Genomic DNA, 24,261 nt, shown 5'->3' with positions numbered 1-24,261 from the left:
TTCAACTGTCCTGGGTTTGCCAGCTGTAAAGTACTGGTTTTTCCTTCAACACTCCTGGGTTTGCCAGCTGTAAAGTACTGGTTTTTCCTTCAACTCTCCTGGGTTTGCCAGCTGTAAAGTACTGGTTTTTCCTTCAACTCTCCTGGGTTTGCCAGCTGTAAAGTACTGGTTTTTTCTTCCTGGGTTTGCCAGCTGTAAAGTACTGGTTTTTCCTTAAACACTCCTGGGTTTGCCAGCTGTAAAGTACTGGTTTTTCCTTCAACACTCCTGGGTTTGCCAGCTGTAAAGTACTGGTTTTTCCTTCAACTCTCCTGGGTTTGCCAGCTGTAAAGTACTGGTTTTTCCTTCATCTGTCCTGGGTTTGCCAGCTGTAAAGTACTGGTTTTTCCTTCAACTGTCCTGGGTTTGCCAGCTGTAAAGTACTGGTTTTTCTTTCAACACTCCTGCGTTTGTCATGTTTATGTCTCTCAAGAAATAACTTTTTATGCTAATGCTTGCGACAGCTGACTATTATTTCACTCGGGACATGTGCAGTCACTGTACCACTGGACCACATCCCACAGTCCAGGCTCAAACTTAATGATATAAATTACCATAGATCAAGGGTGTCACCAACGGCACACAGTGACACTTGTGCTGCAGGATGAAAATTACTACCCAATGATGGTAAAATGTCTACACCAAAATGTATACACAATTCTGTACATTTGAAAAAGAATTCATACAGTAAAATAACCTTTCAGTCATGTTTATTAAAATATTTATTTGCTACTTTAAAATACAAATTGGCTTAGGGGGACTCAAAACTGTGTGTGTGTGTGTGTGTATATGTGTGTGTGTGTGTAGGTATGTGTGTTTGTATGTGTGTCTGTATGTGTGTGTGTGTGTGTGTGCATGTGTGTGTGTGTGTGTTGTGTGAGGTATTAATTGGAACATGATTCATTAAAAAAAGTTCTATTAATTCATGATAGAGAGTGAGTAACAGAAGAATTTAAAAATAAAATTGTTTTATGTCTATAGATTCTTTAAGAAGGTAGATGATATCTTCTTTTTTTCCTTTTTTTTCTGCTGAGACACAATAAAACAAGTGTGTTAGGCCTATTTATTGTTTATAACTTAAAACTGCACTTACGTTATCATATAATGAAATATAAACGTGTGTTAGGCCTATTTATTGTTTATAACTTAAAATTGCACTTACGTTATCATATAATGAAATATAAACATGTGTGTTAGGCCTATTTATTGTTTATAACTTAAAACTGCACTTACGTTATCATATAATGAAATATAAACATGTGTGTTAGGCCTATTTATTGTTTATAACTTAAAATTGCACTTACGTTATCATATAATGAAATATAAACATGTGTGTTAGGCCTATTTATTGTTTATAACTTAAAACTGCACTTACGTTATCATATAATGAAATATAAACATGTGCTACAATGAGCAAGAAAAATATAATTAATCATTTGCAATTTTTTAATGTGTTTTTCTAAAGCAGCTTAATAAAAAATATACATGTACCACATTCCTTGGATTCTTCCTTAGCAACATGTTAAACTAAACATTTTACGTCAGACATAATTAGGTAATTAACCTCACTAATGACAATCTTAATATGTGTTTATCAATTGTTTAGCCTAAAGGACTGTTAGGTTAATATGTATTTTGAAACAAACTGTATAATATACATAAATTGTATAATAAATAGATATACTAGTAATGAATCAGTACAAAAACACACTAGGCATACTTAACAAGAAGGTATAAAATGTACATTATTGGATTATTGGGCCTGCCCTCCATGCCCCCCCCCCCCCCCCCCCCCAGATTTTAATAGCCACCTATGTGGAATGGTCCTAGTGTCAAGTATGGCGTGCAGTTACTATACATGTACAGTGCTTTTATATTACAGATGTTAGGTATGAAATTGTTCTGTGTCTGGTATGGCATATATTTACTGCAATGCATTATATCACAGGTGTTGGTTATGGAATGGTCATAGTTTCTGGTATGGCATGTATTTAGCACAATGCTTTTACATTATAGGTGTTGGGTATGGAACGGTCATAGTGTCGGGTATGGCGTGTATTTACTACAATGTTTTTACACTACAGGTGTTGGGTATGGAATGGTCATAGTGTCGGGTATGGCGTGTATTTACTACAATGTTTTTACACTACAGGTGTTGGGTATGGCATGGTCATAGTGTCGGGTATGGTGTGTATTTACTACAATGTTTTTACACTGCAGGTGTTGGGTATGGCATGGTCATAGTGTCGGGTATGGCGTGTATTTACTACAATGTTTTTACACTGCAGGTGTTGGGTATGGCATGGTCATAGTGTCGGGTATGGCGTGTATTTACTACAGTGTTTTTACAGTACAGGTGTTGGGTATGGAATGGTCATAGTGTCGGGTATGGCGTGTATTTACTACAATGTTTTTACAGTACAGGTGTTGGGTATGGAATGGTCATAGTGTCGGGTATGGCGTGTATTTACTACAATGTTTTTACAGTACAGGTGTTGGGTATGGCATGGTCATAGTGTCGGGTATGGCGTGTATTTACTACAATGTTTTTACACTGCAGGTGTTGGGTATGGAATGGTCATAGTGTCGGGTATGGCGTGTATTTACTACAGTGTTTTTACATTACAGGTGTTGGGTATGGAATGGTCATAGTGTCGGGTATGGCGTGTATTTACTACAGTGTTTTTACACTACAGGTGTTGGGTATGAAATGGTCCTAGTGTCGGGTATGGCGTGTATTTACTACAGTGTTTTTACACTACAGGTGTTGGGTATGGCATGGTCCTAGTGTCGGGTATGGTGTGTATTTACTACAGTGTTTTTACACTACAGGTGTTGGGTATGGAATGGTCATAGTGTCGGGTATGGTGTGTATTTACTACAATGTTTTTATATTATAGGTGTTGGGTATGGAATGGTCATAGTGTTGGGTATGGCATGTATTTACTACAATGTTTTTACACTACAGGTGTTGGGTATGGAATGGTCATAGTGTCGGGTATGGCGTGTATTTACTAAAATGTTTTTACACTACAGGTGTTGGGTATGGAATGGTCATAGTGTCGGGTATGGCGTGTATTTACTAAAATGTTTTTACACTACAGGTGTTGGGTATGGCATGGTCATAGTGTCGGGTATGGCGTGTATTTACTACAGTGTTTTTACACTACAGGTGTTGGGTATGGAATGGTCATAGTGTCGGGTATGGCGTGTATTTACTAAAATGTTTTTACACTACAGGTGTTGGGTATGGCATGGTCATAGTGTCGGGTATGGCGTGTATTTACTACAGTGTTTTTACAGTACAGGTGTTGGGTATGGAATGGTCATAGTGTCGGGTATGGCGTGTATTTACTACAATGTTTTTACAGTACAGGTGTTGGGTATGGAATGGTCATAGTGTCAGGTATGGCGTGTATTTACTACAATGTTTTTACACTACAGGTGTTGGGTATGGCATGGTCATAGTGTCGGGTATGGCGTGTATTTACTACAATGTTTTTACACTGCAGGTGTTGGGTATGGAATGGTCATAGTGTCGGGTATGGAATGGTCATAGTGTCGGGTATGGCGTGTATTTACTACAGTGTTTTTACATTACAGGTGTTGGGTATGGAATGGTCATAGTGTCGGGTATGGCGTGTATTTACTACAGTGTTTTTATACTACAGGTGTTGGGTATGGAATGGTCCTAGTGTCGGGTATGGCATGTATTTACTACAGTGTTTTTACACTACAGGTGTTGGGTATGGCATGGTCCTAGTGTCGGGTATGGTGTGTATTTACTACAGTGTTTTTACACTACAGGTGTTGGGTATGGAATAGTCATAGTGTCGGGTATGGTGTGTATTTACTACAATGTTTTTATATTATAGGTGTTGGGTATGGAATGGTCATAGTGTCGGGTATGGCATGTATTTACTACAATGTTTTTACACTACAGGTGTTGGGTATGGAATGGTCATAGTGTCAGGTATGGCGTGTATTTACTAAAATGTTTTTACACTACAGGTGTTGGGTATGGCATGGTCATAGTGTCGGGTATGGCGTGTATTTACTACAGTGTTTTTACACTACAGGTGTTGGGTATGGAATGGTCATAGTGTCGGGTATGGCGTGTATTTACTAAAATGTTTTTACACTACAGGTGTTGGGTATGGCATGGTCATAGTGTCGGGTATGGTGTGTATTTACTACAGTGTTTTTACAGTACAGGTGTTGGGTATGGAATGGTCATAGTGTCGGGTATGGCGTGTATTTACTACAGCGTTTTTACCTACAGGTATTGGGTATGGAATGGTCATAGTGTCGGGTATGGCGTGTATTTACTACAGTGTTTTTACACTACAGGTGTTGGGTATGGCATGGTCGTAGTGTCGGGTATGGCGTGTATTTACTACAATGTTTTTACACTGCAGGTGTTGGGTATGGAATGGTCATAGTGTCGGGTATGGCGTGTATTTACTACAGTGTTTTTACATTACAGGTGTTGGGTATGGAATGGTCATAGTGTCGGGTATGGCGTGTATTTACTACAGTGTTTTTACACTACAGGTGTTGGGTATGGAATGGTCCTAGTGTCGGGTATGGCGTGTATTTACTACAGTGTTTTTACACTACAGGTGTTGGGTATGGCATGGTCCTAGTGTCGGGTATGGTGTGTATTTACTACAGTGTTTTTACACTACAGGTGTTGGGTATGGAATGGTCATAGTGTCGGGTATGGTGTGTATTTACTACAATATTTTTATATTATAGGTGTTGGGTATGGAATGGTCATAGTGTCGGGTATGGCATGTATTTACTACAATGTTTTTACACTACAGGTGTTGGGTATGGAATGGTCATAGTGTCAGGTATGGCGTGTATTTACTAAAATGTTTTTACACTACAGGTGTTGGGTATGGCATGGTCATAGTGTCGGGTATGGCGTGTATTTACTACAGTGTTTTTACACTACAGGTGTTGGGTATGGAATGGTCATAGTGTCGGGTATGGCGTGTATTTACTAAAATGTTTTTACACTACAGGTGTTGGGTATGGCATGGTCATAGTGTCGGGTATGGCGTGTATTTACTACAGTGTTTTTACAGTACAGGTGTTGGGTATGGAATGGTCATAGTGTCTGGTATGGCGTGTATTTACTACAGCGTTTTTACCTACAGGTATTGGGTATGGAATGGTCTTAGTGTCAGGTATGGCGTGTATTTACTAAAATGTTTTTACACTACAGGTGTTGGGTATGGCATGGTCATAGTGTCGGGTATGGCGTGTATTTACTACAGTGTTTTTACACTACAGGTGTTGGGTATGGAATGGTCATAGTGTCGGGTATGGCGTGTATTTACTAAAATGTTTTTACACTACAGGTGTTGGGTATGGCATGGTCATAGTGTCGGGTATGGCGTGTATTTACTACAGTGTTTTTACAGTACAGGTGTTGGGTATGGAATGGTCATAGTGTCGGGTATGGCGTGTATTTACTACAGCGTTTTTACCTACAGGTATTGGGTATGGAATGGTCATAGTGTCGGGTATGGCGTGTATTTACTACAGTGTTTTTACACTACAGGTGTTGGGTATGGAATGGTCATAGTGTCGGGTATGGCGTGTATTTACTACAATGTTTTTACACTACAGGTGTTGGGTATGGAATGGTCATAGTGTCGGGTATGGCGTGTATTTACTACAATGTTTTTACACTACAGGTGTTGGGTATGGCATGGTCATAGTGTCGGGTATGGCGTGTATTTACTACAGTGTTTTTACATTACAGGTGTTGGGTATGGAATGGTCATAGTGTCGGGTATGGCGTGTATTTACTACAATGCCGTCCTCACGTGGGTCATCTACTACCTGGTCAACTCGTTCTCCCCCGTCCTGCCATGGTCTACGTGCGGCAACTGGTGGAACACCGACACATGTATACAACCTCTTGTTGCCGCCGACACCAATCTGACGAGGAGCGAGTACAACACAACGTACTTCAATGCTACTCACCTCAACATGGTGGACGGGAAAAGTTCTGCAGAAGAATTTTGGCAGTAAGTGAAACCAAAAAAAAAAAAGGAAAGAAGTAAGTATACGTGAGTGTGTGGGTGGGTTGAGTGTGTATCCAGTCATCAGGTTTTGGTTGGTCTAGGATCGATCCCCGTCGGTGGACCCATTGGGCTATTTGTCATTCCTGCCAGTGCACCATGACTGGTATATTAAAGACCGGTGTATTTGCTATCCTGTCTGAGTGGTGATGCATATACAAGATCCTTCCTTGCTACTAATGGAAAAATGTTGCGGGTTTCTTCTCTAAGACTATATGTCAGAATTTCATAATGTTTGACATCCAATATATTTAGATCATGATTAATAAATCAATGTGCTCTAGTGGTGTGTGTGTGTGTATGCATGTGTGTGTGAGTGCATGTGTTCATGAATGCATTTGTCTTCCGTTGTCCCTATACATCATCACACATCATAAACATACTACAAGTATGTACCCGACAATTCTTGCTGGCCAGTCATCGTTGCAGCAATATATTACTTTAATTTTCTATGTGCTTTTTGATACAGGTAATTATATATGTCAGTATATTCTTCAATAAAGGGACACACCCTAGTTTTTAAACACTAAGGCATATTTTTCACAATTAGAGCCATTAATGATCACTGAAATCAAACGTTACTTATATTTTATTGTTTATATTATCCACTTCTGTACAACTGAAGTGTTTCTGGTCATCCTGGTGTTTCTAATACCACAAAATGCATTTTTCATATTTTTAAAAACGCACGTGTGTCTGAGAAGTAATGGTGATGGAGTCACATTTTAGTCTATTTTTAAGGGTATTTCAACATCACAGACTCTTGTTTCACTCTGTTGTATCCATATTTGTTACAGGTTTGTAAATTAACCAAACTGAGTGTCAATTGTTACAGGTTGAAACTAGGGTCTAGGTAAAACATGTGCCTTAGTGCTGCGAAGCCTGCAGTGTCCCATGTGGCCCCATTTTACCCCAATATATATATGTATGTCTTTCTTTGTATGATATGCTTGTATCTGTACATGGGAATTTAATTGAATATACCCTGGATTATGTTAAGAAATGTGCTGTTTACCCTTCACAATAATTTGGTGCCTGTACTTCTACTTGTGGCCTGCATGCATTTGACTATGTGTGTGTGGTGAAACATGCTAATTTAGCCCAGCTGGTCTACCCTACAGACATTATAATGCTAAAAGCAATTGAAATTTGGTGTACAGTACCAAGTTTTCCCATATTTTCATTCTCTCAGTGTTTTAGTTTCTTTCTCTTTTTTTTCTTTTTTTTTTCTTTTTTTTTTTCTTCTTTTTTTCTATACAGTGTCTTATGATTGTGCCATTGACCTTTAGTAACTGTACTAGTGCAATATGTGTAATATGGGTTACAGCTTGAGAAGTTAGCTGGCTTTCAGGACCTGTGGTACTATATAGGCCCATTTCAGCTTATCAAACGGAGTTATAGTACCTCACTGTCTGCAGAACTTGATAAATGACTTAAATGGCAGGCAGGTTTGACATGAAGCGAATGAACCAGAATACCCTGTTAGGTTGTAAACATACTGTTTAGTGTAAACATCTTGTATCAGTTACTGTTTGACTCTGGTGTAAATTACTGTTATATACTCTTCAAACAAAGTAGGGGCACTCTAATAAGAATTTACAATTGCCAAAATTGTAAGGTGTATTAGCTGTGGGGAATGGTTATATGATAATAATGAATTAATTGTGCAAACATTACAACCGGTAGTTCAGTATTACAGTAGGTTTTATGACCACTAAATATTTTGAAGGACGATTGGAGTCAGAAGTGAAATTTGAAAGTTGACAGGTTTTTTTATCAGTAAATCGCAAATTCAAACAATAAAAATGACTAAAAACAAAACAATAACAACTGTATGATCAACAGAATGAAAAAGATTGACAGAAATAATGTTCCACAGTGATTAATGGACCTTCCTGGAAATTGTCAAAATCGAGAATGACACCCCACACACATGTACTTCTCAAGCTGTAACCCATATTACGTATAAAGATGGTGATTGGCAGTGCACATCAAATGAGGAGATGTGATCAGAAGGATGGAGAACTGTTACAAAGGCCTTGCTTATTCTGTTACAGCTGTTGAGACTTGATCAAGATAACGAGAGAGGAAATAGTCTGCCACCATGTAGGGTGTTCCTGCTCTGGAAAAACAGCAATGTTTCTTTTATACCTGTATGCATGCACTTTCCCCATAGGATAGTACTTAGCACAGCCATTGATCTACCGGTGTAGGTTACTGGTTGGAATGGGAAAAAACCCAAGTCCATCGAGAGTGATGATGATCAATTCTGTGACCTGTCACATCTCAGGGGAGTGCTCTACCACTGAACTATTTTATGCACTGTCTTTGTTGAATAATTTAATATATAGGTAAACGTATATAACATATTTTAGTTTAATCAACCAGTAGAGAGTGCCAGAAAGCCGTGCTAGAAAAACCGTCTAGCACACTTCCCCTAGATGGTAATGCATCCTTTTCACTGGTCAATTGGCTCATCATTTAGGGGTAGATGGTCATTGGTACATGTGTCATTCTCTCAGCAAAGGTAGTATGTGACGTCACAAAATATGTAACGTTGCATGCATTCCTTTTAGTGACGTAACATATATCAGCTGAGAGAATTGACATCACGGTAAAAAAATAACATGAAGTGAATTTTATAATAATTATACATTTGTGTACTAAAATTATAAGTAAATTATAGTATGATTGAACTAGAAAATATGTCTGGCACTCATCCTTTTGTAGATAGGTTTTTTTCAATCCTTTAACTAACTAAAGCTCACTCGAGCCAATGATTGATTTCTTGACACTCATGCCAGAACCTATTAGTTTGCCGTTTGTTAGATGTTGTTATTTCAACTCCACATCCAGCCCATGTGTGGACCATCCATATACACATGTAGGTACAGCTACCTTATGAGCAGTCATATTACTTTATGGTAGGGCTGACTATTGCAGTCAGTTTTACTATTGCAATATAGTATTGTGATAGTTGAAATACTATTGGGATAGAATTATAATAGTGATATATTGTGAATTCTTAAATCGCCTGATAATAGTCAAATGAATAGATATTTCGCCAAACGATTTTTCTCAGTCTTCCAATATGTCTGTGTGTGTGTGTGTGTGTGTGTGTGTGTGTGTGTGTGTGTGTATGTATGTGTGTGTGTGTGTATGTATGTATGTATGTATATGTGTGTGTGTGTATGTGTTTGTATGTGTTTGTATGTGTTTGTGTGTATATATGTGTTTGTCTGTGTGAGTGTGCATGTGTGTGTGTGTGTGTGTGTGTGTGTACATATGTTTGTGTTTGTACCTAGTTATTTGTAATAATGTCTCTAGATAGTGAAATGATGCATTGATCAGAAACCATATTTCAATATGCAAACATGTACTGTCGAAACTATCAATAGTTGAACAAACAATTGTGATAGTTATCGATAGTTCAATTAACTGTCGATGCATTGATATCGAGGCACTGACTATAGCAACATATCGATAGTTTGATGTATTGTTACATCACTAGTTTATGGTAGACAAGACATTTAATTCTGCAAAAATAATTTCTTCCAACAGATACAATGTTCTGCGGAAGTCATCAGGTATCAGTGACATCGGCTCCCTTCAACTCCATGGATCTCTGTGTCTACTAGCAGCCTGGGTTCTCGTGGTCCTCTGTCTCTTCAAAGGGGTCAAGTCGCTAGGCAAGGTCGGTGCTGGTTCATTCCATTTACACTTCATTTTGTGTGCTTATACAGACCCATAGGAATCTGGAGGGGTGGCAGGGTCGAAATTAAATCTAAGGTTTGTTTTGTCCTATTCTATACTGACGTGCAAAAGAAACTATATACCAAGAAAAATTTATTTAAATTCCTTTATAATTCGGATAAAGGAAAGGAAATGGTGGTTATGGAATGAAATTTTGTTCACAACATGCCAAAAAGACCATTCTCATTAAACAAGCAACATATATTGTGGGTTTTCTTCAGTAGTCTCTCAGAGTCTTGGTATAGTTTCTTTTGGACATCAGTATACATTTGTAAATAAATAAAAGGTAAAAATATGGTTTGAGCCCACCCTCCTCCACCCAACCACTAGAAGTTGTGACTCACTCACTAGAGATTGTGCCCCCCCACCCCCCACCCCTCTCACTCTAGATATCATTCCTACAGGCCTGTTATATCTAAGGTTTAAGCACGCTGTCCTGGGCACACATGTTTCAGCTGTCTGGGCTGTCTGTCCAGGACAGTGTGTTAGTGGTTAGTGAGAGAGAAGTCAGTGTAGTGACCTTACACCTCCCCACTGATTCATTAAACTCACTCTGGGTGGGTGCCAGTATCGGGATGTGAACCCTGTACCTACTAGCCTTATGTCGATCTGGCTGCTTAACCACTACACCTATTCTACATAAATAAAGATAAATATATAGCACCCCACCCTGACTAGAGGCGGTGACCCACTCACTAGATATTGCCCCCCCCCCCCCCCCCCCCCCCCCCCCGATATAAGGCCTGTTATGTCTCAGGTTCAAGCACGCTGTCTTAGGCATACATCTCAGCTATCTGGGTTGTCCACCCAGAACTTTTATGACACCTAATAGCCGATGTTTATTTTTGTTATAGGGTGTCATTAAACATTCGTCCGTTTGTTCGTTCGTTTGCTCATTCGTTCGTTCGTTCGTTCGTTCGTTCATTCATTCCACCCAGAACAGTAGGTTGATAGTGAGTTGTAGTCGATGTAGTGGTCTTACTGTTATGTGTATCCATCAGTGGGCTATTTCTCGTTCCAGCCAGTGCACCACGACTGCTATATATCAAAGGTTGTGACATGTGCTATCCTGTCTGTGGGATGGTGCATATAAAAGATCTCTTGATACTAAAGAAAATATGTAGTGGCTTTCCTCACTAAGACCAAATTAATTACCAAATGTTTGACATCCAATAGCCAATGATTAATAAATCAGTGTGCTCTAGTGGTGTTGTTAAACAAAACCAATGTTTTTAAGTTATTTTTTTATTATTATTATAATAGCTATCAACTCCTACCTCATACAAGAGTCATCCTAGATTGCTGTATGTTTCTTTGCTTCAGGTTGTAAATGTGACTACACTGTGGTTGTAAACTCTGCTAACAGTATTTTTAGGATGGGTCAGGCACCAGGTGACAAGCCCTACCCCCTCAATCAAAGACAAAAATGTATGTTGTTTAGTCAGACTTTGTATAAAGAAGCATTCTGAGAGTACTGCTAAAGCAATGTATGGGTAAATCACCATGAAAGTTAAACTTGATCTGTAAAAATATGTGATAAAGCCACTTACAAAATGTCAGTGCATTATCTTCAGGAATTGAAAATAAAAAGTCTGGAAAACAAATTTTCATATCTTCTAAGTTCAAGGGCCGTAACTCTTTAAAATATGGATAAATTGCCATGAAAGTCAAACTTGATTTCTAACGGATCATGATAAACCTATAAACAAAATATGTGAGATGGATGGAGAGACAAGACAGAGGTGAAATCTATATAGTCCCCTCTGGTTGGACTGGTGTGGGATTAATAAAGATAAAAATATGGCTTGACCCCATCACTAGAGATTGTGTTCCCCCTCCCTCACACCAGATATTGTTCCTATGAGCCAGGGCTTGGATCACCTTAGTGAATAAAGTAGTTAAGCACGTGTGGTAATCTTAGGGCTAAGAGCTCTTCGTGGAACGAGGCCCTGAAGTGTACCTACCCTCCGAAATGATCTGCAGATCTCATCCCAGATACCTCTACATTCTTCTTTCTCTGTTTTAGGCGGGCTGGTCAAGTGTCAGGTGGGCTGGTCAAGTGTCAGGTGGGCTGGTAAAGTGTCAGGTGGGCTGGTCAAGTGTCAGGTGGGCTGGTAAAGTGTCAGGTGGGCTGGTCAAGTGTCAGGTGGGCTGGTCAAGTGTCAGGCGGGCTGGTCAAGTGTCTGGCGGGCTGGTCAAGTGTCTGGCGGGCTGGTCAAGTGTTAGGTGGGGCTGGTCAAGTGTTAGGCGGGCTGGTCAAGTGTCTGGCGCTGGTCAAGTGTTAGGCGGGCTGGTCAAGTGTCTGGCGGGCTGGTCAAGTGTTAGGTGGGCTGGTCAAGTGTTTGCCTCATTATCAGTTTTGTTTAGGACTGATCCCTGTCGGTCGGCCCTTCGAGCTATTTCTTGTTCCCGTCATTGCACCATGACTGGTACATTAAAGGCCGTGGTATGTGCTATCCTGTCTGCGGGATGGTGCATATAAAATATCCCTTGCTACTAAGGGAACACTTTAGCAGGTTTCCTCTCTAATACTACATGTGTATGTCCATATATCTAAATGTTTGACATCCAATAACCGATGATTAATAAATCAATGTGCTCTAGTGGTGTCATTAAACAAAAACAAACTTTAACTGTTTCAGGTTGTATATGTGACAGTGCTACTGCCGTACCTGCTACTAACTATATTTCTGGTGCAAGGAGCAATGCTGCCGGGGTCAATGGATGGGGTTATATACTACATCAAGCCAGATTTCTCAAGGCTAAAAGATTTCAATGTAAGTAGGTTTCTCTCTGTCTCTTTGTCTGTCTGTCTGTCTATCTCTCTCTCTCTCTCTCTCTCTCTCTCTCTCTCTCTCTCTCTCTCTCTCTGTGTTTATCTGTGTCTCTCTGTCTGTCTCTCTCTGTGTGTCTTTCTCTCTCTATTTCTATGTTTCTCTCAAATGTATATCTAAATGTTTGACATCCAATAACCAATGATTAATAAATCAATGTGCTCTCTCTCTCTATCTCTCTGTCTCTGTCTCTGTCTCTCTCTGTCTCTCTCTCTCTCTCTCTCTCTCTCTCTCTCTCTCTCTCTCTCTCTCTCTCTCTCTCTCTGTGTTTATCTGTGTCTCTCTGTCTGTCTCTCTTTGTGTGTCTTTCTCTCTCTATTTCTATGTTTCTCTCAAATGTATATCTAAATGTCTGACATCCAATAACCAATGATTAATAAATCAATGTGCTCTCTCTCTCTCTCTCTCTCTCTCTCTCTCTCTCTCTCTCTCTCTCTCTCTCTCTCTCTCTCTCTCTCTCTCTCTCTCTCTCTCTCTCTCTCTCTCTCTTTATTAATTAATTCATGCATTCTTTCTTTCTTCTTTTTAAATCTTTCATTCACCTTTCTTTGTTTGACACCCAGCTGTTCATTCTAGGTATGTGTTAAGTAATTGGTAATTTATTTAAGGATGGTTAATATGGTTAAAAAGTAATTGTGTTATACCCTAATTTATAGTTCATGAATATTACTTTATATAACTTTATATCATGTGTCGATTGAAGGTGTACATTGTATGCCACCAAATCATATCCCATAGATAACAGTAAGGTAATTGACTAAAACTGCTACATGCAGTGTTTCAATATATATATATATATATATATAGATATATATATATATATATATATATATATATATATATATACCCCCTTCCAGTAAATGAGAAAAAGATTGCAACCTTGATGTTAGAGGCTCACAGCTATCACCAGTTATTAAATCAATGTGCTGAGTCATCATTAAACAAACATTCCTGTCCATTAATCAATACCTGTGAGGTCACACTATTGTTGTAGGTGTACAGATTACGTTTCAAGAATCAACACCTGTGAAACAATGCGCATTTGCATCATCAAATAAACATGAAATGTAAGCCTCTGATACTAGTGATAATAATATATTCTGGCAGAATTTACACAGCGAGCATTGTCAGAAACCAAATCAGAAATCAGAGATTACAATTTAAAAAAAAGATAAAATAGAAATTAATTTAGCAGTCAAGTAATTTTTTTTAAATGAATAAGTTGGAGACTACATTCAGAAGTGTAGATTCATGAAAAATAATTAACTTGCCCCTATTGGGCTTGTGAATGATTTTTCATGAATCTACACCACCTATTACATTCTCCATTATATAATACGTCTTTTTGTGTGTGTTTGTATGGATGTGATATTTCAGGTGTGGATTGAAGCCTGTCTGCAGGTGTTTTACTCACTTGGGCCGGCCTGGGGTGGAGTTATCACCATGGCAAGCTTCAACAAGTTTCACAATAACTGTTTCAGGTACGACATGTATATCACTACTTGTATAAAATGTACATGCTTGTCAGTTATTGTTATAGCATATCATTGGTCCTTGCTCATGATGATGACGACGATGATGTGGTGATGTTGGTGATGATGACGATGTGATGATTATGGTGATGATGTTGGTGATGTGATGATGACAATAATGTGATGTAATGATGATAATGATGCTGATGATTAAAGGTTACACTAATACTGGTAGTACCATAAACTAAATGAATCTACCTATGATGATAATCATCATCCTTATCATCGATAGTCAGAGGTTACACAAACAGTCAACTACTAATCCCCTTTAGGCCTATGTAACACTTAACATACATTGTAAAGACTGTAGTACCGTAATTGACATAGAATTTGACCAATGGGAACTAGGGTTTGATCAATGGAAGGAGGTGGATACATGTACCATATTTTTCGGCATATAAGCCACTACTTTGTTTTTACTGTGAATTACTAGGTAATTGCTGTGCATATAAACCACCAGGGCCAGATTTAGACCTTCAGGTTTGGGGGTCCCTCAACATAGAAATTAAATTACGTGACAAATAAAAAAGGAAGTCCTTAGTCTGGGGGGCCCCTCTGGCAAGGGGGCCTGGGGCAATTGCCCCCTTTGCCCCCTTATAAATCCGACACTGTAAACCACACTTTTTTTTACCATTTTCATAACAATAATATAACATACCAAACGATTGTTATCTAGTCAGGCTAGAAACAATACATATTTTCGTGAAAATAGTGAGATTTGTCAATATTGTGTTTTGTTTACAAAACTGAACCATTTATCTAAAGTGAAACTTAAAGCCACGTAACAACCAACAATTATTTATTGTTTGAATTTAAGGGTGAATTAATGGATCTCTTTATTATTATTAAATAATTAACCATCACGAAGTTTGTGGCTTGGTTTTAACCACAACTTAATTAAAGGTGCAGTTCAGAACTTTGTCTAAAAACACAAAGGGTGTGGTTTATATATATGTACCAGAGTGTGTAATATAGGCCAGAAAATATGGTAAATGTAATGTTTTGCCGGTACGAAGATTCCGTCTTCAATGGCACTAAAATATAGCGCTAAAAATATCCAAGCAAAATAAGGTATGGCAGAACATCTCCTATATTATCATAATTTACATGTAAGATGTTTGTTGTTTTGTTTTCACAGGGATGCAGTGATTGTCACCTTAGCAGACGGACTAACAAGTTTTTACGCTGGATTCGTTGTCTTCTGTGTTGTAGGTTTCATGGCTAAGGAAGCCAACATTCCCATAGAAAAGATGGCATTACAAGGTAGGCCTGTGACAGGGCTTGGAATAGATCGAGCCGTAATTTGTGGCCTGATGTTATTTATTATTTTAAAATAGAAGGCCAAACGAAATATGACCAGCTGAGAAAAAACATATGTCTTGCTTGAAATGAGACAGCTCGGAGTGAGTGCAGGGTTATGGACAGTGTGTGGAGAATTAGGACCCCTGAGATGTATTGTAGAGCATTATGGAATTAAAATATAATAACAGAATCACAAGCTCAGCCTCAGCTAACTAGATGATGAGATTGATTGAAACATATTTTATTGCTTTTTAAAGAACAATTATATTTGGCACAAGTTACACAACTTACTAGGCCTTCATGCATATTACGACAGTAATATATCGAGGGGTTAGTGCCAGAACCACTTATCTCCTTTCCACTTCAATCTGAGAAAACTGCACTGAAAACTTTGGAATGCACTTAAAAATCGAAAACTTAACTTTTGCTAAATATTTTGCTTTTAGATGCTAGCAGTTATTTGTTTTAGTATAAACCTTAAAAGTTTTGTCTGCTAATAATAATAAATCATGATGTAATTAGATCAAGAACTATTTAATTTATTCTGGTTCCTGGAACTTGAACACAAACAGCTCCAAGCTATTTTATAAACAGTTTTTCTTACAGTCCAGCATATGTGACAAATTGTGTGAATCTCAAGTCAAGAATAATGTTATCTTGCAGTGAGTCCACGTGGCATACAGTAAACGTTTAATTTCGCAGCAGCTCTGAGGCACGTAATTGGGTCTGTGTTGTTAATACTTTGAAAATGTACTGGAGGCAGGAAGTAATTGTAAACAATAACAAATTATCTTTGGATGGCAAACACTGGAAAGGGTCATGGGTGTTTCCAGCTGTGTGCACAGTAACCTTATCCTACACTCAGATGCTAAATTGTACTGCCTGGTATTATAGCAGGTTGCTAGAAGCTCTTAACAACTTTAGAAAAACAATTTGTCAAACAAAGCAAAGCCTTAAAACCAGTTATAACAGATATATTTGTTGTACTAATTATTACATGAAATGTAAGCTATCATACCAGTTATAACAAATATATTTATTACACTAATTAAACACGAAATGTAAGCTATCAGAGTAAACTGCACCACCTGTAGTGTTGAGCTACTGACTGAATTAATAATCAACCGTTAAGATAAGTTAATACATTTAATGATTTTTAATACACAGTAATTTAACGAAACAAAGTTAATACAGGGCCAGTAACTATATTCGGCATTTTTCTTTAAAAGTTTTCACTCTTTAAACATGTTCTAAAACAAAATTATGTTCTTCAACTTAATGATTTAAACAGCAATTTAGAGAGAATAAAATGAGAAATATATTTACAATCAACGTGTAATGATTCCTAGCAGAATGCGCATTTTCGTAGGTTTTACAAAAATGCACAAAAATCTCATTGCGTGTAAGATGTTTGCATGCAACATGGGTCAGATGTTACTAAAACAATGTTTAGAAGTTATATGTGATTAAAACTTACTAAAATAATATGACATTAGCAAATAATTACCACAATTCTACTGTCCATGCAAGTAATACTACTAAAGGTACCTGTGTTGAAACCAAAATCTATTGATTGATATACTTTAAATTGCACATATATACACTGACGTATCCGGGTAGCCAGGGATTGGGCACACGAGGACCTCTTTTTTCACAATACCAACTTTTATAATGCATGTCACCCCATAAATGTGTAAAAGCAGTGCCCTCTATCTCCACTCCACCCCAAATAAACAATCCTGGCTACCCTAATATGTATGTGTATATATATATATGTATATATATATATATATATATATATATATATATATATATATATATATATATATATGGCTAGTGAATTGTTAAAATCACCTATTCCATGTTCCAGGCGTTTGGTGCTTGTGGATAGTTGTGTATCAAGTTTTAACTGTTAGTTTTGTTCCCCTAAGAATTAATTATGACGCAGGTGGGAAGGTGTGTGTGTGTCTTGAAATCTGAGCTGGATTATTATCATATCCTAAGCCCGTGTCTTTCCGCAACGTTAATTTTCAATCCAGACACTGGCAACCTGATCTGGGAGTTGTTTAAACCATAGTTATCATATATCCTCTCTGTGAGGTATTTCGACACTTGGTCTGTAAAATACAAAAGGAAAATAATTGTTACCGGCATAGTGGCTGCTCCAAAAAAAACAGCGACAATGTATCATTTATATGCATTTCCCCCATTGACCAAGTGTAAAACATATCTAAATACAGTTTAATGCTTTAGTCATCAGCACTGATCTGGTGCGTGATTAAGTATAATGTTTGTCTAATGCGCTCGTATAATGATATACATGTACACACACACATTTTATTTAAACACACTATAGCAGTAACCACTTTGTTATAATGACCAGAGATATCTCATCATTGGAACATCTGAAATGCTACAATTATTCCAGTTAATGTAGTAATATCTAGATATTTTAGCCCAGAAAATATGAATGTGCATACATTTCAACTACTACAATGAACAATATTTATTATTAGTATGCATATTTATTTTATGCCATTTATATAAAGGGGGTCGCTTCTTCTAACCAATTAGTTATAATATGAACTACCATGAACGGACTCTGATTTAAAGAAAAATACTTGACCTGTATCTACTAATTCATGTTCAACTATATGTCAAATATTATATAATGTCTATAAAATATACAATGACTAGAAAAGTTACAATCCTGTGATGATGCCTTTGAAATAATATAAACTAATTTCCCTCTATGCTAAGTAAATTAAAATATTTTATTGCGTATGGTCATAAAACATTTATCATCTTTGGGCCGGCATCCTTTTTACAATAAACAATTGCCAGGCATTTTCATTTTAAATTGCACCTTAAATTTATTTTTTATATAATATTCAAATTGTCTACAAAATACAGACATAGCTAGATCATAATTTGTAACTAAGGTTGTTGCATATGGGAGCCATATTTAAAAAAAGAAAGAAAGAAAGAAAGGAATTTTATATTTAATGACACACTCAACACAACTACAGGTATATGGTGTCAGACATGTGGTTAATGACCACAAATATATTTTAGAGAGGAAACTATGGGCAACTATTTTTTTTATTAGCACCAAGGGATCTTTAATATATGCATCATCCCACAGACAGGATAGTACATATCATGGTCTGTAACACCAGTTGTGAAGCACTCGCTGGAACGAGAAATAGTCCAATGATTACACTAACAGGGATCGATCCTAGACTGACCGTACACCAGGCCAGCACTTAATTTACTACTGGGCTACGTCCTACCCCCGGCAAATTAATTTAATTATATTATTTTTTTCCTCTAATACAGATAGTAACTATTCAGACTAAAATAAGGGAAAACAACTTTCCTGTTTAACTACGTTCTCCGTCTCTGTTCAGTTAATATTTTCATAACTGCGTGTTTCTTCTGTAGAACTAAATGAACTCTGCAATCACTTCTTATTAAACTATTTACATAACTGACATTTAATCAGCAACTAGTTAACAACACACATTTTACCACATTCCAGATGTCTAAGAACTAAACACTTCCAGCCCCCCCCCCCCCCCCCCCCCCCCCCCCACCCCCCCACACACATTGTCTGCAGTCCATCTCAGATTATCACAAACGGACCGGTCATCGTGATGCGTAAACAGTCAATTCTAGCTACCTCAGCCAGAGTTGTTATTTCTTTGTAAGCCAAAACATCCAGCCAGAGATAGTTTATATAAAACACCTTCGCTGGATGTAAACACTTAGAGCTAGCATATGTCATTAGCCTGTCATGCGGTATGGCACCTAGGATTCAATCTTCTGACAGTTTACAGCCCACCACAATCCAGTGTTGCAAGCTAACGCGTTATGGGTGATACTACAAAATTCTAGAGAGACAGAATAAGGTAGTGCTAAAAACATGGTTTTTGCCTTTTGTGGATATGGACATAAAAGATAATTGGTTTGGGTTCTGTTCTATAAAAGCATAAATAAATGATTGGTTTGAATGAGACATAGTGAAATGATAGTACACCTTCCCATGATGCTGACAAGGCGATTAACTCATTTTTGTATAATTCACCATATAATGGGCTCTGGCACTAACCCCTCGATATTTTTGCAATTTAAATTTGAACAGAAATAAATATTATTGAAAAAGAGAAAGAAGAAAGAATAAAAGAAACCGAAAAAAGACACAATAAAGTTTTCTGTTTGTTCGATAATTAGACAGTGGTTTAATAAAGGAAAACAAAACACAAACAAGGCATCGTAATGATTATGTAATGGCTACAAAAATAATAATTAATAGCAATAAAATAAATAAATAGTAATAATTTTAAAGATCCATACTTTATCTACTAATTAATGGAAACAGGGATGAGATCATCGTACATGCATTTGTCTTTGTGATTTGTTGGTAAATTTAGCAGGTGAATTTTTATTTCACTTACTAGGTCTGAAAAATGGATTCGTTTTCACAGGCCGCTATTTCCAGTCCTGCTGTTATATGTTTTTGTTTTTTGTATTTGTATAAGCTATATCTGTCATGTAACTTAAAAAAATCAATGATCATAACTGCATAAATTTTTGCACTACTTTTGTCAGCGCTGTAACCAGAAGGAAGACTTTGATTGTTATTCATAGTATTTTATATTGAGAAAATACATGTAGTTATAAATAAACTGGGAATTATAAAAGCTGAATATGACACCCCCCATCCAGCAAGTATCTTCAATACAACAGAGATGCTGGTGTCTCACATATTATAAATAGGTCATGTTGGCCTATTTTGTTTTTAATTACACACATGAAATACAAGTAATATCTTTTCTTACAAATCTGTGTAAGAGATGACTCATTGCAGATTAATATCATCTCTAACTGTTGAAGATCAATTTTTAGACTTACTCCACGGTTATTACCCAGTCAGATACAATCCAATAAAATAAGGGTGACTGAAATTGATTATTCTAAGGCTTGTAAATAAACTGAAATTGATTATTCTAAGGCTTGTAAATAAAGTGAAACTGATTGTTCTAAGGCTTGTAATTAAGTAAACTGAAACTGATTAATGTGAAATCTTAAAAAATTATCTGAAATGTTTTGGTGTTTTGGGCATGTGAATATCTATTTCACCTGCTAAAGGTCTGAAAGAATTGACTGCTTTTCATAGGCCGCTATTTTGATCCCTGTATACAGCATGTTACAGTTGTGTTTTTATTTCCACAGGACCCGGTTTAGCACTTGTAGCCTACCCAGAAGCCATATCGAAGATGCCAATTCCTCAACTGTGGGCAGTGTTGTTCTTCCTTATGTTGTTGACTCTTGGTCTTGATAGTCAGGTAACTTTTGTCTTCTTTTTTTTAAATAACAAAACATGCATAAACCCCACAAACGCCTAATACAGAAATAAAAATATTTGAAATTGAGATATAACAAACATATGTTAATAAGATGAAGCTGCATATTTCCTTTCACTACGGGACTTCTTGACAAGCCATGCTCCACACTTGGTGTGAGTTATCGTGGTCTCGGGACTTCTTGACGAGCCATGCTCCACACTTGCTGTCAGTCAATTGAGTTATCTTGGTCTCGGGACTTCTTGACAAGCCATGCTCCACACTTGCTGTCAGTTGAGTTATCGTGGTCTCGGGACTTCTTGACGAGCCATGCTCCACACTTGCTGTCAGTCAATTGAGTTATCTTGGTCTCGGGACTTCTTGACAAGCCATGCTCCACACTTGCTGTCAGTTGAGTTATCGTGGTCTCGGGACTTCTTGACGAGCCATGCTCCACACTTGCTGTCAGTCAGTTGAGTTATCTTGGTCTCGGGACTTCTTGACAAGCCATGCTCCACACTTGCTGTCAGTTGAGTTATCTTGGTCGCGGGACTTCTTGACAAGCCATGCTCCACACTTGCTGTCAGTCAGTTGAGTTATCTTGGTCTCGGGACTTCTTGACAAGCCATGCTCCACACTTGCTGTCAGTTGAGTTATCTTGGTCTCGGGACTTCTTGACAAGCCATGCTCCACACTTGCTGTCAGTTGAGTTATCTTGGTCGCGGGACTTCTTGACAAGCCATGCTCCACACTTGCTGTCAGTCAGTTGAGTTGTCTTGGTCTCGGGACTTCTTGACAAGCCATGCTCCACACTTGCTGTCAGTTGAGTTATCTTGGTCTCGTCCAAGCCTTGTGTGTAAAGAGATACCATTCATCTTTTAATGACTTTTATAAAATGCATGTAACAAGTTGTATAAAAAAAGATAAAAAGAAAATGTTCTTGGGGAAGTTGCATCCCATAAAACCCACACCTTTGCACACGTACTTGATAATTAGGGACTCAACAGGTCTAAAATATTGGACTCGAGTACTCGAGGGGCAAACTCGACCCGGACGTGAGTAGACGACACTTACACTAGATGTTAATGAGAGTAAGGAATAAAGTAAAACAGCATTATGCATCTTAATTCCAGTGCTGAACATGGATGCCAAATCATGTCATTGTATTGATTCCATACATTCAATTTTTGTTTTCCCTCCATGTCTCATAGTCCTATAATGTAACCGGCGGCAAGTAGATGGCAAATTGATGTAAAAATAGAATTAAATATGAGTTTTCTTCCTTGCACGGGTACTCGAGTCCTTTGATCAGACTCAAGTCTTGGTAGACTCGGCCCTTGCACAAGTACTTGTGGAGACACTATTGATAATTACATTTGTACTATATTCTCATATTTGATATTATTTCAGTTTGGCATGTTTGAAACCTTGGTAAGTGGAATGCTGGAAGCTTTCCCAAACAAACTCGGCAATAAGAGGCTGCTCGTGACGTCAGCACTGGCTCTAGGATCCTACTTCATAGCCCTGCCAGTTGTAACAAACGTAAGTACTTCAAGATTTCACAAACAAACTCGGCAATAAGAGGCTGCTCGTGACGTCAGCACTGGCGCTAGGATCCTACTTCATAGCCCTGCCAGTTGTAACAAACGTAAGTACTTCAAGCTTTCACAAACAAACTCGGCAATAAGAGGCTGCTCGTGACGTCAGCACTGGCTCTAGATCCTACTTCATAGCCCTGCCAGTTGTAACAAACGTAAGTACTTCAAGCTTTCACAAACAAACTTGGCAATTAATAACCAGGGGCCTAATTCACAAAGCTCTCTTAGGCTCTGCTAGACAACAAAGCATCCTCTTTGTAAGTCTTTTAGCATTGCACTGCGAGATCGCAAAGTTGCGAGAGTTTAGTGAATTATGCCCCAGTTTTGTAGTCTGTGTAGATTTACTGGCTTTCTCTAAAAGTTACATCCTCATTTACAGACACTGCCAAGGTTGTAGGTGTCTTGATATCCACATTTCATTCTTTTATCAAACTTACCAAATGTTTGACATCCAATAGCTGAACAAAACAAACTTCAACTGTCACTGTAATTGTGGGGGTTTTCACAATTTCTGATGGGACAAAATGTGGGGGGAGAATCTGTTGATAATTAAAGGTAAACTAGAAATTTATTATTATATTTATTGTCATTATATTTAAGTGGTTTGGGCTTTATAGTATATATTATTGTTTTCACATTTCAGGGTGGTATATATGTCTTCCAACTACTGGATTGGTTTGTTGCTGCATTTTGTGTGTTAGTGACATCATTTCTCGAGTGCCTTATCATTGGATATCTTTACGGTATGCTGTCATTAAATTAAATACACTGTTAGCAATCTCCTGTTAATACTGAATAATTATGGCACTGTGTTGAGACCGATATGATGTTATTACGTTGACCGAGGCTGATATTTAACATATGAATTGGTTTCATCACAGTGCCACAATTGTTTTATTACTTCAATCAATTTTCTATCCAATAACCGATGTGTGTTTTTGTCCTGGGGTGTCATTAAACATTCATTCATTTGTTCAATCATGTTAATAAAAAATGAAAACACAAATTTAATGTAGTTACAAGCAATTGAGCACTATGCAGTCTACCAAGCACAAGTATTTTGCACTATATGACATATGTGAAAACTGACATCATTATATGTAACACAATACAGTTTCCAAAGTCTGTTGATCAAGCCAAGAGCACTCATTTGTCAATGCTAAGGGGATTCCCCGGTTTACACTGGCAATAGTGCAATATCATGATTTATTACCTATACAATGTACCTATTCAATCTTACCATATAGTGATAAAGACATTTTCAAACTGTGATAAATTTATCTTGGATCGGACATTCAGGTACATGTATGTGCAACATGGACCACAACTTTATTATGGGGAATTCCTTTTTCTGTTTACTTACATCCTATGATTTACAAATTACTATCATTATTATTTGAAACTAACAGATTGCCACAGAGTACATGTATGAAAGGCGTGTTGATCATAGATTAAAAAAATTGTAGTTACATGTATGTCGCACATTGTGACGTTATATTAAAAACCAGTTTTGTAAAAATAAAGAAATGTATCAGGGGTGGTGCAGATTTAATTTGTGATCATAAGAAATGAGGTTCTTTAATTAATTAATATTATAATGCAATTTAATTTAATGAAGCATTATAGCAATAAAAAATGTTTCTTATAAATTTACAAGCAAACAAATTTGACAACAAATACATGTTGGCATTTTTTATCATGTTTTTGTCAAAGTTAAATTCAATTTCATACTCTTCCCCCCCCCCCCCCCCCCCCCCCCC

At 37.5% G+C, this 24,261-nt stretch overlaps 1 protein-coding gene across 3 annotated transcripts in view; it reads left to right on the top strand.

Moving 5' to 3' along the window:
• Positions 1-24,261, top strand: part of LOC121388897 (sodium- and chloride-dependent glycine transporter 1-like) — a 55,457-nt gene that overhangs the window by 28,441 nt on the left and 2,755 nt on the right. For all 3 annotated transcript variants that reach the window (XM_041520434.1, XM_041520433.1, XM_041520435.1), the window contains exons 4-11: positions 5,816-6,083; positions 9,699-9,831; positions 12,533-12,667; positions 14,102-14,205; positions 15,395-15,519; positions 20,794-20,906; positions 22,314-22,445; positions 23,145-23,244. In XM_041520434.1, coding sequence (XP_041376368.1) covers positions 5,816-6,083; positions 9,699-9,831; positions 12,533-12,667; positions 14,102-14,205; positions 15,395-15,519; positions 20,794-20,906; positions 22,314-22,445; positions 23,145-23,244 — 1,110 coding nt within the window. The remainder of the gene's footprint in view (positions 1-5,815; positions 6,084-9,698; positions 9,832-12,532; positions 12,668-14,101; positions 14,206-15,394; positions 15,520-20,793; positions 20,907-22,313; positions 22,446-23,144; positions 23,245-24,261) is intronic.

Source organism: Gigantopelta aegis, chromosome 14 (assembly GCF_016097555.1).
Source record: "Gigantopelta aegis isolate Gae_Host chromosome 14, Gae_host_genome, whole genome shotgun sequence".
NCBI classification, from domain to species: Eukaryota; Metazoa; Mollusca; class Gastropoda; order Neomphalida; family Peltospiridae; genus Gigantopelta; species Gigantopelta aegis.
This window is presented reverse-complemented; position numbering and strand designations above follow the sequence as displayed.